General features: G+C 39.9%; 1 protein-coding gene across 1 annotated transcript; it reads left to right on the forward strand.

Moving 5' to 3' along the window:
- The first annotated feature begins 659 nt into the window (after window positions 1-659).
- Window positions 660-11,860, forward strand: H2BN1 (H2B.N variant histone 1). The gene is made up of 2 exons (XM_055256095.1): window positions 660-833; window positions 11,467-11,860. Exons 1-2 carry the CDS (start codon window positions 660-662, stop codon window positions 11,647-11,649), a joined length of 357 nt encoding a protein of 118 aa, XP_055112070.1. The 3' UTR covers window positions 11,650-11,860.
- The last annotated feature ends 963 nt before the right edge of the window (window positions 11,861-12,823 follow it).

Raw genomic sequence — 12,823 nt, forward strand, 5'->3', positions numbered from 1 at the left:
AATCTATCTTCCAGGTTTCAGTCCCAGTCTTTTGAATATAAATCTTAGTGGCTAAGAATCATGTAATAAAAACACCTTGAGTTAGGTACAATAAAAGAATAACTTCTGAAATGACTGTTGCCTGGTACATTAATGGCCATTGCATCAAAGTAGCCTCTCTCGTTTAGGGTCTACACCTAATCTCGCTCTTTTTTTTTTTTTTGAAACAGAGTCTTACTCTGTCACCCAGAATGGAGTGCAGGAGTGCAGTGGCATGATCACGGCTCACTGCAGCCTCCATCTCCTGGGCTCAGGTGATCCTCCCACCTCAGCCTCCCAAGTAGCTGGGACCACAGGCATGTACCACCATGCCCGACAATTTTTTTGTTTTTTTGTAGAGACAGGGCTTCACCATGTTGCCCAGGCTGGTCTTGAACTCCTGGGGTCAAGTGATCCTCCCACCTCGGCCTCCCAAAGTGCTGGGATTACAGGTGTGAGCCATTGTGCTGGCCTACACCTGTTATCTATTAAGGATTCTGAGCGCCTTCATCTTCTGCAGGTGTGATCACTAATTTAATTAGGAAAGCATACTTCAAGCCCTCCCTATAAAACCTTTTTGGAGCACACACTTGCCTATAGCCAGTGCTCTGAGCTAGTGGCCTAAGGATTGAGCTTTCAGCATGTATTTCATTTGCTTAAATGACCTAAGATTCCCTAAGAACAAGACTGAGCTTTATTTCTCAGTCAAAAAGAATTATGAGTGGGCCAACTCAGCCACTGGGAAGAAGAGGAGGTGGAGAAAGAAGAGGACGAAGGAAGCCTATTTTAGTTACATGGAGAAAATCCTAAAGCAAGTGAGTTGGTGCACTCTTTGTAGCAGCTTAGAATGGCCAAGAGAGGTATCATGTTAGCGGCCCTGGGTTTCATCTTGACTTCAACTTACTGTGATACAGGAGTCCTTCACACATTGTGTTCCTGAAAAGTTATGTGCCAACAGCTTTTCTAAATTGGATCTGCTAATGGCTGCTGTCTTCTCTCACTTTGTTTTCTTTCCGTTGGCAGCAACTCTGAATACCTGAGCTCTTAATGAATGTCTCTCTCGCTCTCCTATCTGTTGACAGGCAATCTGTAAATCTGTAAACTGATTATTTTTTCTTTGTTTTGAGATGGGGTCTTGCTCTGTCACCCAGACTAGAGTGCATTGTTGCAGTCATAGCTCACTGCAGCCTCCAACTCCTGGGCTCAAATGATTCTCCCATCTCAACCTCCCAAGTAGATGAGACTACAAGCCCATGCCACCATGCCTAGCTAATTTGTTTGTTTGTTTTAGTGGGTATTTATTTTTTTTAGATAGGGTCTCACTACGTTTCCCAGGCTGGTCTTGAACTCCTGGGCTCAAGCAATCCTCCTATGTTGGCCTCCCAAAGTGTTGGAATTATAGACATGAGCCACTGCGCCTGGCCTAAACTGATTCTTAAACGCCCTCTCCTTTTCTTGTACAGCGGATATTTGCCACCTAGTCTGTTCTGTAACTTTGAAGAGTGGCATAGATCGGTTTTCGTCAAATGATGCTCTGTATTTCTAATATTACATAGGAGGGGTAGGTACCCTTGTTCCTTCCTCCTGCCCACCCAACTTCACCCCGTGGCATAAAAAATTGGTAGAAAACAATTAGGAAAATCTTCCCCCTCAAAAGCTGGGGAGATTCAAAAGATGTAAGGAGGTTTTATGAAATCTTGACTGAATTTTACGCCTTCATGACAAGGAAGTAAGTTTGAGCGTTCACGTGTGTCATACCACAGCTCCCATATTCCGGTAATATCATCTAGAATCTGTTGCTTATCTTGGGAAAAGAAGGAGAAAATGAGATTAAGGGAAAATGGGAGAGGAGAGAAGGTGCATGATATGTAGTGATATATAGAACAGAGCTTCTCAACCACAGCCCCGTTGACATGTTGGGGCTGGTTAACTCTTTATTGTGGGGTTCTGTGCATTGTAGGATGTTAAGCAGCCTCTGTGGCCTCTATCTGCTAGATGCCGGTTGCACCCTCCCTCCCAGCTGTGACAACCAAAAATGTTCAGGCATTGCTGAATGTCCCCTGGAGGGCAAGATTACCCCCAGTGGGGAACCCCTGCTCTAGAGCCTGTAGGGCTGGTAGGACCCTCTATGGGAGTACTTGCATTAAATAGTCCTTTGTGCATTCCCTGGACATTCCCCTCTAATTAGTCTTTCTTTGGCTTGTTCTTAACTGTGTGGGCCTGGAAGGCCACCTTGTACCTCCCAAGGCTTGGGTCTGTGGCTGGAGTCACTGTCTCAGGGCACTGTAAGGATAAAACAAGATATTGGTTGGATAAATGTATTGAGTGTCTAAGTGGTCTAAGTGCAAGTCGTGTTTGCTGTGGGAACTCAGATGAAAATGACGCAGCCTTTATTGTAAAGGGACTCACAATCCTGCGGTGGGAGAGAGTGTTGAGGAGGAAGTATTTCTCAATTATTAGAACCAGGAAAAACTTTTTGAATCTCACCTCAAGCCTCCCTCTCTCCTCCCTCTCCCTCTCATCCCCCATCTCCCCCTTCTTCCCTCCCTCTCCTCTCTCTCTCTATCACACACAGACACACACACACACACACACACACACACACACACACACACAGCAACAAGAAGCTGAGAGCAGTGTGAAAATATGACTTGCTCAATATGTCTCATGTCCAAGCGGAGCTAGGATTAGAGTGTTGGGTAAATGATTCTCAGAACAGCTTATTTTTACTACTCTGGCTGTCTCTCTAACATTAAACAAGGACACTAATGACATGGAGCAACATGTGATACAGGGCCTGACAGCAGAGAGTGCCAACGTCCTCAGCGGGAGGAGGAACTTAGTAAGTATGTGTGGAACACAGATAAGGGAGCTGGCACTTGGGGAGGAGCCTTACAGGATGGATAGGATCTGAAGAGTGCAGCTGAGTGTCAGCATGGTAGGTAGAAGTGACAGATGAACAGTGGGGTGGAGGCTGGAAAACACAGGGACACATCCGAGGAAGACCAAGTTTTCCAGCCTGGCTGAAGACCACAGAGAAGTAATAGGAAGAAAGAGAGGCTGAAGATTGAGAAATGTTAAAGTAAAATGCTTACTTAATGTGAAATATAAAGTGGGAAAGCACATTCCAAACTAAGTGTTTTCCATCTTCAGACGGTGTTGGACGTTAACTCCACTTCTGTTAGGAAAAACCAAGTCACAAAAGTTGAAGTGACTGGAATTAGTCTGTGTTATCCAACAACGGTTATCTTTCTCACCAGCTCCAAATTCTCCTCCCTCTCTTCTTTCTCATCCCAAGAAACTGCTGATAGGTACTGTGGACCCCAAAAGTCTGAGATAGGTCTCAGTTAACTTACAAAGTTTATTTTGTCAAGGTTGAGGATGTGTGTCTGTGACACAGTCTCAGGAAGTTCTGATGACATGTGTCCAAGGTGTTAGGGGCACAGTGGGGTTTTATATATTTTAGGGAGACATGAGACATCAATCAATATGTGTAAGATATATACTGGTTCAGTCTGGAAAGGTGAGACAACTTGAGGCGAAGGCGGGACAACTCAAAGTGGGGAGGGGGCTTCCAGGTCATAGGTAGATAGGAGACAAATGGTTGTATTCTACTGAGTTTCTGATTAGCCTCTCCAAATGAGGCAATCAGATATGTATATATCTCAGTGATTAGAGGGGTGACTTTGAATAGAATCAGGTTTGTCCTAAGCAGTTCTCGGTTTGGCTTTTCCCTTTAGTGGTTTTGGGGGTCCCAAGATACATTTTCATTTCACATCCCCCCTTTTCTTTTTAAAAATCTTTTGGAGAAAACATTTTAGGAGAAAATTAATCTGCTCTCAGGTTTTGTCTGATCTCTCATGGCTAGGATGGTTTATTTTTAGATGGGTAGGTCTTGAGTTATTAGGAATGTTCATTTTTAGTAAGTTGTGAAGTCTCATGTCCTATGAAGAGAAAGTAGGGGGAGGAAGGGAGAAAAACAAAAACAAAAGAACAATATTGGAAAATTGGTATAGGCCATATTACTCTGAAGTCCATACTTTAGTAGGCAGGTGTGAAAGTGGCTTCTGTATGTAAATAGGTTGCTACTATTTTCTTCTGAAGTTTAAGTTGTCTAGTTTCAGTTCGTAGGGCTTTATGAAAGCACAGCTTAGTTTTCAGTGACTCTAAATTGGGAAAGATGGGGGGGAAGAAAAAATTGAAAACATTATTTTGAAGACTTGTAGCCAAGAAAAATTAGAATTTGGCCTAAACTGTAGAAAATAATACAAATCGAACAACATTAGGCAAGACTAGAATCTAATAACAGGTGTATCATAGTTTTTGAAATATAATTTGTCTCTCTCTAGTTTCCCATTTTTATTAAAGACAAGTCGTGGTAGGACTGATTTGTTTTATTATACTTGGCCTGATTATTTGTATATAGTGTAGTAAGAAAAATTTTTTAACCTAGGCTTTTAAATTGGCTTTGATGGAACTTTGTTCCATAGAAAGAAACTTAGATAAGAGTTTTTAAAAGCCAAGCCCAGTCATAGATTTGTACCATCAAATACCTATGAGTTGAGTGAATTCTTCTCCTCTTGAGGTTCCAAGATAAACTTGGGGCTCCTGGGCCTGTCAGAAAGTGACATTCTTTACTTACCATAAGTCAGCCTGGCTGAAGACCTATACAGGGACTGTCAACAAGGTATGAGGCCAGTTTTCCTAAGGGGCTTTTATTGGCTCCATAAGTCAAGTGTGATTCTTTAAAAGAAAGAAAGCACACCAGTCCAGTCAATGGTGTCAAAGTCTTGGTAAAATAACCAGTTTCTCTAGTCGTGTCCTGTTAGAAATGAAAATAGATTCTTACTGTACTTATGTAAATAACTGTATTTTCAAAAGTTAAGAATACTGATAAATAGTGGGCAAATTCTGGAGAAATCAGATAGAGAGAAACAAATATGTTTTAAAGTTTGTTTCATAGGCATATACTAAATTGTTGAAAGTTGTCAATAGCTCAAAAGAAAAGTTTCCTTGACTATGAAAAAAACAAAACAAAGGATCAGCAATAAAGTTTTAAGTCAAAAGTCGAAAAGATTATTTCAGTCTTCTATTAGGTCACTCCATGTAGTTAATTCTGTTTGATATTTATAAACATTTCCGTTTTCCATGAGTCTTAAAACATTTTTCTTCTATTCTGATGTCACAGTCTCCAAAGTTATCAGAAATTTGTATTCAAGAGTATCTGTTAGAGCTTTATAGTTGTTTATAAAGCCACCTTCTAAAGAGGATCAAAGCAAACAACAATTGTCTGTGGATGACAAAGTTTTAGGTCAGTCATAGTTGACATACAATTGACAAGGAAATTTGTTACTTCTGTGGCACACAATAATTTAACATAACAATTATAATTACTGATAATGTATACTAAGTCATATCAGAATTATAGGAATTTCCCATAATTTTGGAACACATACCAATAACATATTTATATAAATACAGCCCAAATAAAGTCAAATATCATTTTATATTTGACTTGTTTCCTGTATAATTTGTATATCAAATAAGTCAAACTAGGACTTTTGGGAAACCCAGTATCTTAAAGGATTAAATTTTGACTTTAGGGAACCTAATATCTTTAAGGATTAATTAGGTCAGAAAAAGACACAATTTATAATTTGATTTTGGAAATTTTGTAAAATATCAAAGGTTAAAAACACAGGTCATTGTAAAACAAGTCATTCATTTGACCAAAGTGATAACTCAAGGATTTCAAAAAAAGGCAAAAACTTTCATTCTTTGAGAGAGGACACTTAATTTTCCAAACAATAAGTCCTAATAAACAGTATGAAGCCAACTAAAATTTTTTTTTTTTTTTTGAGATGGAGTCTTGCTCTGTCACCCAGGATGGAATGCAGTGGTGTGATCTTGGCTCACTGCAAGCTCTGTCTCCGGAGTTCATGCCATTCTCCTGCCTCAGCCTCCTGAGTAGCCGGGACTACAGGCGCCTGCCACCACACCTGGCTAATTTTTTGTATTTTTAGTAGAGATGGGGTTTCACCATGTTAGCCAGGATGGTCTTGATCTCCTGACATCATGATCCGCCTGCTTCGGCCTCCCAAAGTGCTGGGATTACAGGTGTGAGCCACCACACCCAGGCCTTGTTTTTAAAAATTTTATAAGCAATCTATAAAATTTTAATCTCGGCCAGGCATGGTGACTCAAGCCTGTAATCCCAGCACTTTGGGAGACTGAGGCGGGTGGATCACCTGAGGTCAGGAGTTTGAGACCAGCCTGGCCAACATGGTGAAACCCTGTCTCTACTAAAAATACAAAAATTAGCTGGGCATGGTGGCATGTGCCTATAATCTCAGTTACTCGGGAGGCTGAGGCAGGAGAATTGCTTGAACCAGGAGGTGGAGGTTGCAGTGAGCCATTATCACGCCACTGCACTCCAGCCTGGGTGATAGAGTGAGACTCTGTCTCAAAAAAAAATTTTTTTTTAATCTTGACCATAAGATATAATTTCCATAAACTTTTTATAACTTTTATTAAGGAGTCAGTTAATGTTTCAAAAAAAACCTTGTTAATCTGACATAGGGGCTTATGCATTGGTCTTGTATCAGTGTGTCTTTGACATTAATTATTAATTTATAGGGAAACTGAACTTATTTTATCTCTCAAAATTGGCCCTTACAATCTCACATATTCACCTCTTCTGTGATAGTCCCTGGGCCTTGAGGAGTTGAATAATTTTAATTTCTAGCCCTGTGACTCAGGAATGTAGTTTATTTTAATTGGCATCTTCTATTGGGCCTGAAGATGAGGCTTTAATTGTTGTCAGTGTTTAAAATTTAGCAGGACTTGGTATCCTTTTTTAGTCCCAGGAGTCAAAGTCCTATAACTCAATGTCACAAGTACTTTAAAAGTACTTGTATTTAAAAGTATGAGCTGAAAATGAGTTGAAGGAGAGCATTACTATTTTGTGCCCTTTAAAAGGAGAAAGAAAACTGAAAATGGCGAGATGCAATGAAAGTTGAACTTTGGGCTAAAAAAAGTTAAAATCTCTTATAATTTATTAAGAGTAAGTCAATCCCTTAAGAAAATTTCATTGTTCTAACCAATTATTTAGTGTAGAAGTGTTTTTTTAACATCAAGCCCAATTTATAGAAAGATCATTATACTTTCTCTTTAATTGACAACTTGATCATATAAAACTTTTTTAAAAAACAAATTTTCTTATTGTGACTTACACAGACTGCTCATGACATGTTTGGACTTTCTGGCTTGTCCTGAACATCCCTCTTTCTTGAACAATCAGTCATTTTACTTTAGGACTAAATCTATCGTACAAGACTCTTTCTCATATAAAATTATTTCTCTTTACTCTTTCTTGCCAAAAAAAAAACCTCTTTACTTTTATTGCTTTCTTCACATCTTTCTTATTTCTTGGTTCCTTTTATCTTGTTTTATATATAACCTTTAAATACATTTTAAATTAGACAGAAGTCATTTACCTAGATTATTTCTGAAAACTGTGATAGTCATCATTTAAAGTTATGGAACCATCACTGTAAAATTATAACTGAGACAGTGATCTCAGTTTTAACCTCCAAGTTGTCCTTGTTCATTTTGGGGTGTAGGCTGGACTAACTTTGGGAGGAATTTGTAGTTTAGCTCTGAAACAAAGACGATAACAATCCCTTCCCCAAACAAACCTTACTGCCTGTAGACTAGACCATCTAAAGTCACAAAATTAGGAGTTATGGTAATCTTACTAAATTTAAGATGTAGTTTTTCATTAAATGAATATCAATATCTTATTAAAGATTACACAAGTTGGCCGGGCGCAGTGGCTCACGCCTGTAATCCCAGCACTTTGGGAAGCCAAGGCAGGTGGATCACAAGGTCAGGAGATTGAGACCATCCTTGATAACATGGATGAAACCCCGTCTTTACTAAAAATTCAAAAAATTAGCCAGGCGTGGTGGTGAGCACCTGTAGTCCCAGCTACTCAGGAGGCTGAGGCAGGAGAAGGGCATGAACCTGGAAGACGGAGCTTGCAGTGAGCCTAGATTTCACCACTGCACTCTAGCCTGGGTGGCAGAGCGAGACTCCATCTCAAAAAAAAAAAAAAAAATACACAAGCAAAGATCATTCTGTTTTTGGGCTGTGTTTATAGTTTTGTAACCCCTATACCAAATTTTGACAACTTTATAGTATTTGGCAGGGATAGAATGAAATTGTTTAATTAATAAATGCAAACAACAATGTATGTTGGCAATTATTAAGACATTTCTAATATTACTTTACAAATAATGTTAAAGGTAATTTATTAAAGATTTTACTTGTTATATAAACTTGAAAGAGCATTTGATTGGTCTTTTCTTTTTTCCTGATAAAGTATTTGATTCAAGCGTTTTTTTTTCTTAAGCCAATTAGAGTTCTTTTATAGATTATCAGTAGTGAAATATTATATATATATTATATATACAACACATAAATACATAGATGTATTAGGCATGCCAATAGAAGTACTTCCTATCAATTCATAAAAAACTTTTTTTTTCCTATCTTAGACTTTCAAATTCTTGACAACCTGTTTTATTATCTTAGGCACTTGTCAGTTAAATAGTCTTAAACTTGTATATTAAAGGAAACAACTCGGGTAAAAATCTAATAGCAAAATTTACATCGTAAGTTATGGAGAGAAAAAGTCTGTGTTAGAGGGAAATTAAAATGGATTTAACTGTCATTTGAACATAAAATTATAGAAATTATAAAGTCCTTTTAAATACACACACACACACCCCCTATAGTTTTTACTTCAGAACTTTAGCCATGAGATAAATATAAATTCACCAGCTTGCAAAATGAATATGTTGGATCTAAACAGTGGTTTTTATCTAAAGAGAAAAATAACAGCAGCTTTAAGGCAGGCAGAAAAGAAAAATAGCGAAAAAGAATTTACGAACAACATAGTTTGCAGGTCAACCTTAGGGCTCTTTTTCTCTAATTAAGTGTGTACAAAGACCATATTCCATTTTACATAAACTCTGGCAAGTAGAGGTGTCATAAAACCTACAGAGTGTTCGAAAGGGGGTCATTCTCCTTGTTTTCTCCTCATTCTTAGATTATGTCTCACTTTTTTTCTAAACAGGGGGAACTGAGCTGTGGCCTCGGGTTTTTTGCGTGGTGGGTTGATGTGTGCTGCTTGTGGCCAGACTCCACAATGTATCACCACTAAGTTGTTTCACCCTCTTACATGTCTCAGTTTCTCTCTCCAGAGGTCTAAGACTTCTGAGAGGGTTCAAAATGCCGGGTGATCAGTCTTTATACGTGTTTCCTGGATGAGTCTTTTTTTAAAATTAATTTTTGTTAGAGATTTCCCTGTGGGGTTATTGTATGTCATGGGGTTCAACCCCCCAGACACTCCCACAACACCCCCGGTCACCCAGGGGCGCCTTTCAGCTGGGAGGAGCAAATGCCCTTTCTCTTCAGAGCTGGGAAAACTCAGTTTCTCATTTATCTATGAAAACCACAGTTCAGTTCCTCGTGTAAATGTACACAGACAAGCCGAATCGAGATTAATTTTGGGAGACAAAGTAATAGACAAGACCTCTTAGAATGCATCTCCGAACTAGAATTAGGCTCCTTAAACAACAACTTCCTAGGAGAGAAAAAATAAACAACAGCCAAGGGCATTTCCTGTAAGCTGTGTTCAGCCACCCCTACTTTGTAGCTCTCATCCACCATTACACACATCGAGGTCAAATCCTCTCACAGTACAAGATAATCTCTGGTACCCCGAAAGCCAAAGAGGTCAGGTCATGTAATACAGAAAAACAGACCTTTAGACCTAAGAAAAATCTGCCTATGACTCTTGAAACTCAACAAAGAAGACAGAACTCCCCAAAAGGGGTGACTGGAACCTTCGTTCTGAATTCTTTTAAAGGGTTCAAGTCATTGGAAGCGTCCTCTAGATTTTTTGGTACTGTAGACGGCAAAGGGGCAAGGAGGTATGGGTGGAAGAAAAGTAAATGAAAGAACTTTTTTTTTTTTTTTTTAAGACGGGAAACAAACACAGAAACCAAATGCATTTTTAAACTCTTTTATAGTTGTGAGGAATTTTAGTCAAATTAGAGAGGTTTTGTTACCCATAATTTGGAATTTTCACTTGGATTTGATCAAGTCAGGTAAAGCTGGTCAAATCTGATGGAAGAAAGACTGGAACAAACGACAACAACAAAAACCCAACGATATGATCACTGAGTGTTCTAATGGAGAAAAAATTAAGACCAGCTGGTTGTTGAACTTCAGCCAAGACAAAATTTCAATTCAGTTATTTACCTAAGGATGGGTCTGAGGCTGAAGACTGCTTTCTACCATCCTAGAAGCAGGAAAAAAAGCCTCCAACTCCTCTTCCCTGCTGAGAGTGAGCTCAAACTACCTGCCTTCCATCGTTCTGTAAACAGGAAATCTTGCCTTCCTTGTTGGAAGCAAGTAAAACTCCAAAACAAACAAACAAACAAAACAAAAGAGGGAGGAGTTGTACAGCAAAATAAACTTTAGTTCTTGACTAAATTTGGGGAGATCAGGGATTCTCTGGAGGGAGTGCTTGCAGACTTCACTAAATTGTCCTATTGGTTTGAGCCATAAAGTTAGCTCATGCTGGTACCAAGCACCGACAGATTTGTCAAAGGTCAGGGGCCTCTCTACTCAGAATCCCTTTATGGTTACCAAAATGTGAACCCCAAAAATCTGAGACAGGTCTCAGTTAATTTTTGTGTGTGTGGTTGTGTGTGTGTGTGTGTTTTGTCAGTTAATTTAGAAAGTTGATTTTGTCAAGGTTGAGGATGTGTGTCCATGACACAGTCTCAGGAGGCTCTGATGACATATGCCCAAGGTGGTAGGGGCACAGTGTGTTTTTGCATATTTTAGGGAGACATGAGACAGCAATCAATATGTGTAAGATGTACATTGGTTCCACCTGGAAAGGGGACAACTCGAGGTGAAGGCAGGACAACTGAAAGTGCAGAGGGAGCTTCCAGGTCATAGGTAGGTAAGAGACGAATGGTTGTATTCTACTGAGTTTCTGATTAGCTTCTCTAAATGAGGCAATCAAATATGTATTTATCTCAGTAGAGGGGTGACTTTGAATAGAACAGGAGGCAGGTTTGTCCTAAGCAGTTCCCAGTTTGACTTTTTCCTTTAGTTTAGTATTTTGGGGTCCCAAGATTTATTTTCCTTTCACAGTACAACAGCCTGTTTCATCAAATGCCTGTCGTTGCCCCTTTAGGTGGTTTATTATTTTTTTTTAATTCATCATTCAACTTGGAGGTCACTTACGTTGTTCCACTTGTACATGAATTCATAGAAACCATGAGTACTGGGTGTTGGGTCAGACCACAACTGTTCACTGTGGGAAGACTTTACTTCTGTCTCACCCTTGTGCCATTTCTCCCCTAGATCCACCCTGATTTCAGTGGGCGTTCCTGGGTCTTGTATGCACTAGGTGCCCTGAATGCTTGGCAACTGGAATGGGTTAGCCTGGAGGCATTTAGACTGTCCTTCTACAACCACAGAAGAGCCATCACTGGCAGAGAGATCCTTGGCGCAGTTAAGCAGAGATCTTCTCAGAAGAGCTTTTGAATAAATGAAGTTGTTCAGAATGGCCTTGTTAAAATGACTCACTTGTCAAAAAACTGGATGTGTTGGAAGGCTGGGTTGGAAGACAAGATGTCTGAGAAGCTGTCCTGCTGCATGAGGAGTTTCATTGCTACACACCTAGTCTCCGGGTCCTGTGTCTTTGGCCTCCAGCTTACTTCATAAACATAATAAAGGAAGGGCATTTTCTCTTGTGTGTGCTATGTGTGCATGTGTGTATGTACTTGTTGTCTATGGCTATTAATTTATTATGTACGGAACTCCCGTTTTGCGCTTACCCATTGTATTCTTTGAAGAACACAACTAGATCGATGACACTGTATACCCATCATCTCTCCCCACTCCAGACCGAGGGTGGAGACTGCTACACTAGAATGAACTGAGATCACAAAGGATTGGGGGCAAGTTGGGGGGCACAGATGTGGGGGTATTAATCCAGGGAGAGGGGAGCTTGAAAGCAGACCGTATTGCCCAAACTTGCAGTGTAATGAGGACTGCTGCCAGCTTCTGGCTTTCTCCCTATCCACCTGTGCCTGCCTCTCCAACCTTAGCCCCCAACTTTTGCTTTGGCCGTAATTTTCCCTTTTACCTGGCTTGTGTAGATTGCTATGGCTCTTGACAGTGTTGAGACATTGTTTAGACTCCTATGAGGAAAGACGATTTTTAAAATTTAAGCACCTCTGCCATGATTTATAGGAACTAAGGCAAAAGGTATCTGCTTGCTCTTTGAGTATAAGAATTGTGGCATTGGGGCCGGGCATGGTGGCTCACGCCTGTAATTCCAGCACTTTGGGAGGCCAAGGTGGGCAGATCATGAGGTCACGAGATCGAGATCAGCCTGCCAACATGGTGAAACCCCGTCTCTACTAAAAACACAAAAATTAGCTGGGCGTGGTGGCACGTGCTTGTAATCCCAGCCACTTGGGAGGCTGAGGTAGGAGAATTGCTTGAACCCGGGAAGCGGAGGTTGCAGTGAGCCGAGATCGCGCCACTGCATTCCAGCCTAGTGATGGAGTGAGATTCTGTCTCAAAAAAAAAAAAAAAAAATTGTGGCATTGGTTATCTATGTAGCACTTATATATAATAATGTGTGTAATAAGTGTACAAGTGTCAAATGTATAACCTGGTCCCAACTGCAGAAAAAAGACAATTATAATAG

Source organism: Symphalangus syndactylus, chromosome 20 (assembly GCF_028878055.3).
Source record: "Symphalangus syndactylus isolate Jambi chromosome 20, NHGRI_mSymSyn1-v2.1_pri, whole genome shotgun sequence".
NCBI classification, from domain to species: Eukaryota; Metazoa; Chordata; class Mammalia; order Primates; family Hylobatidae; genus Symphalangus; species Symphalangus syndactylus.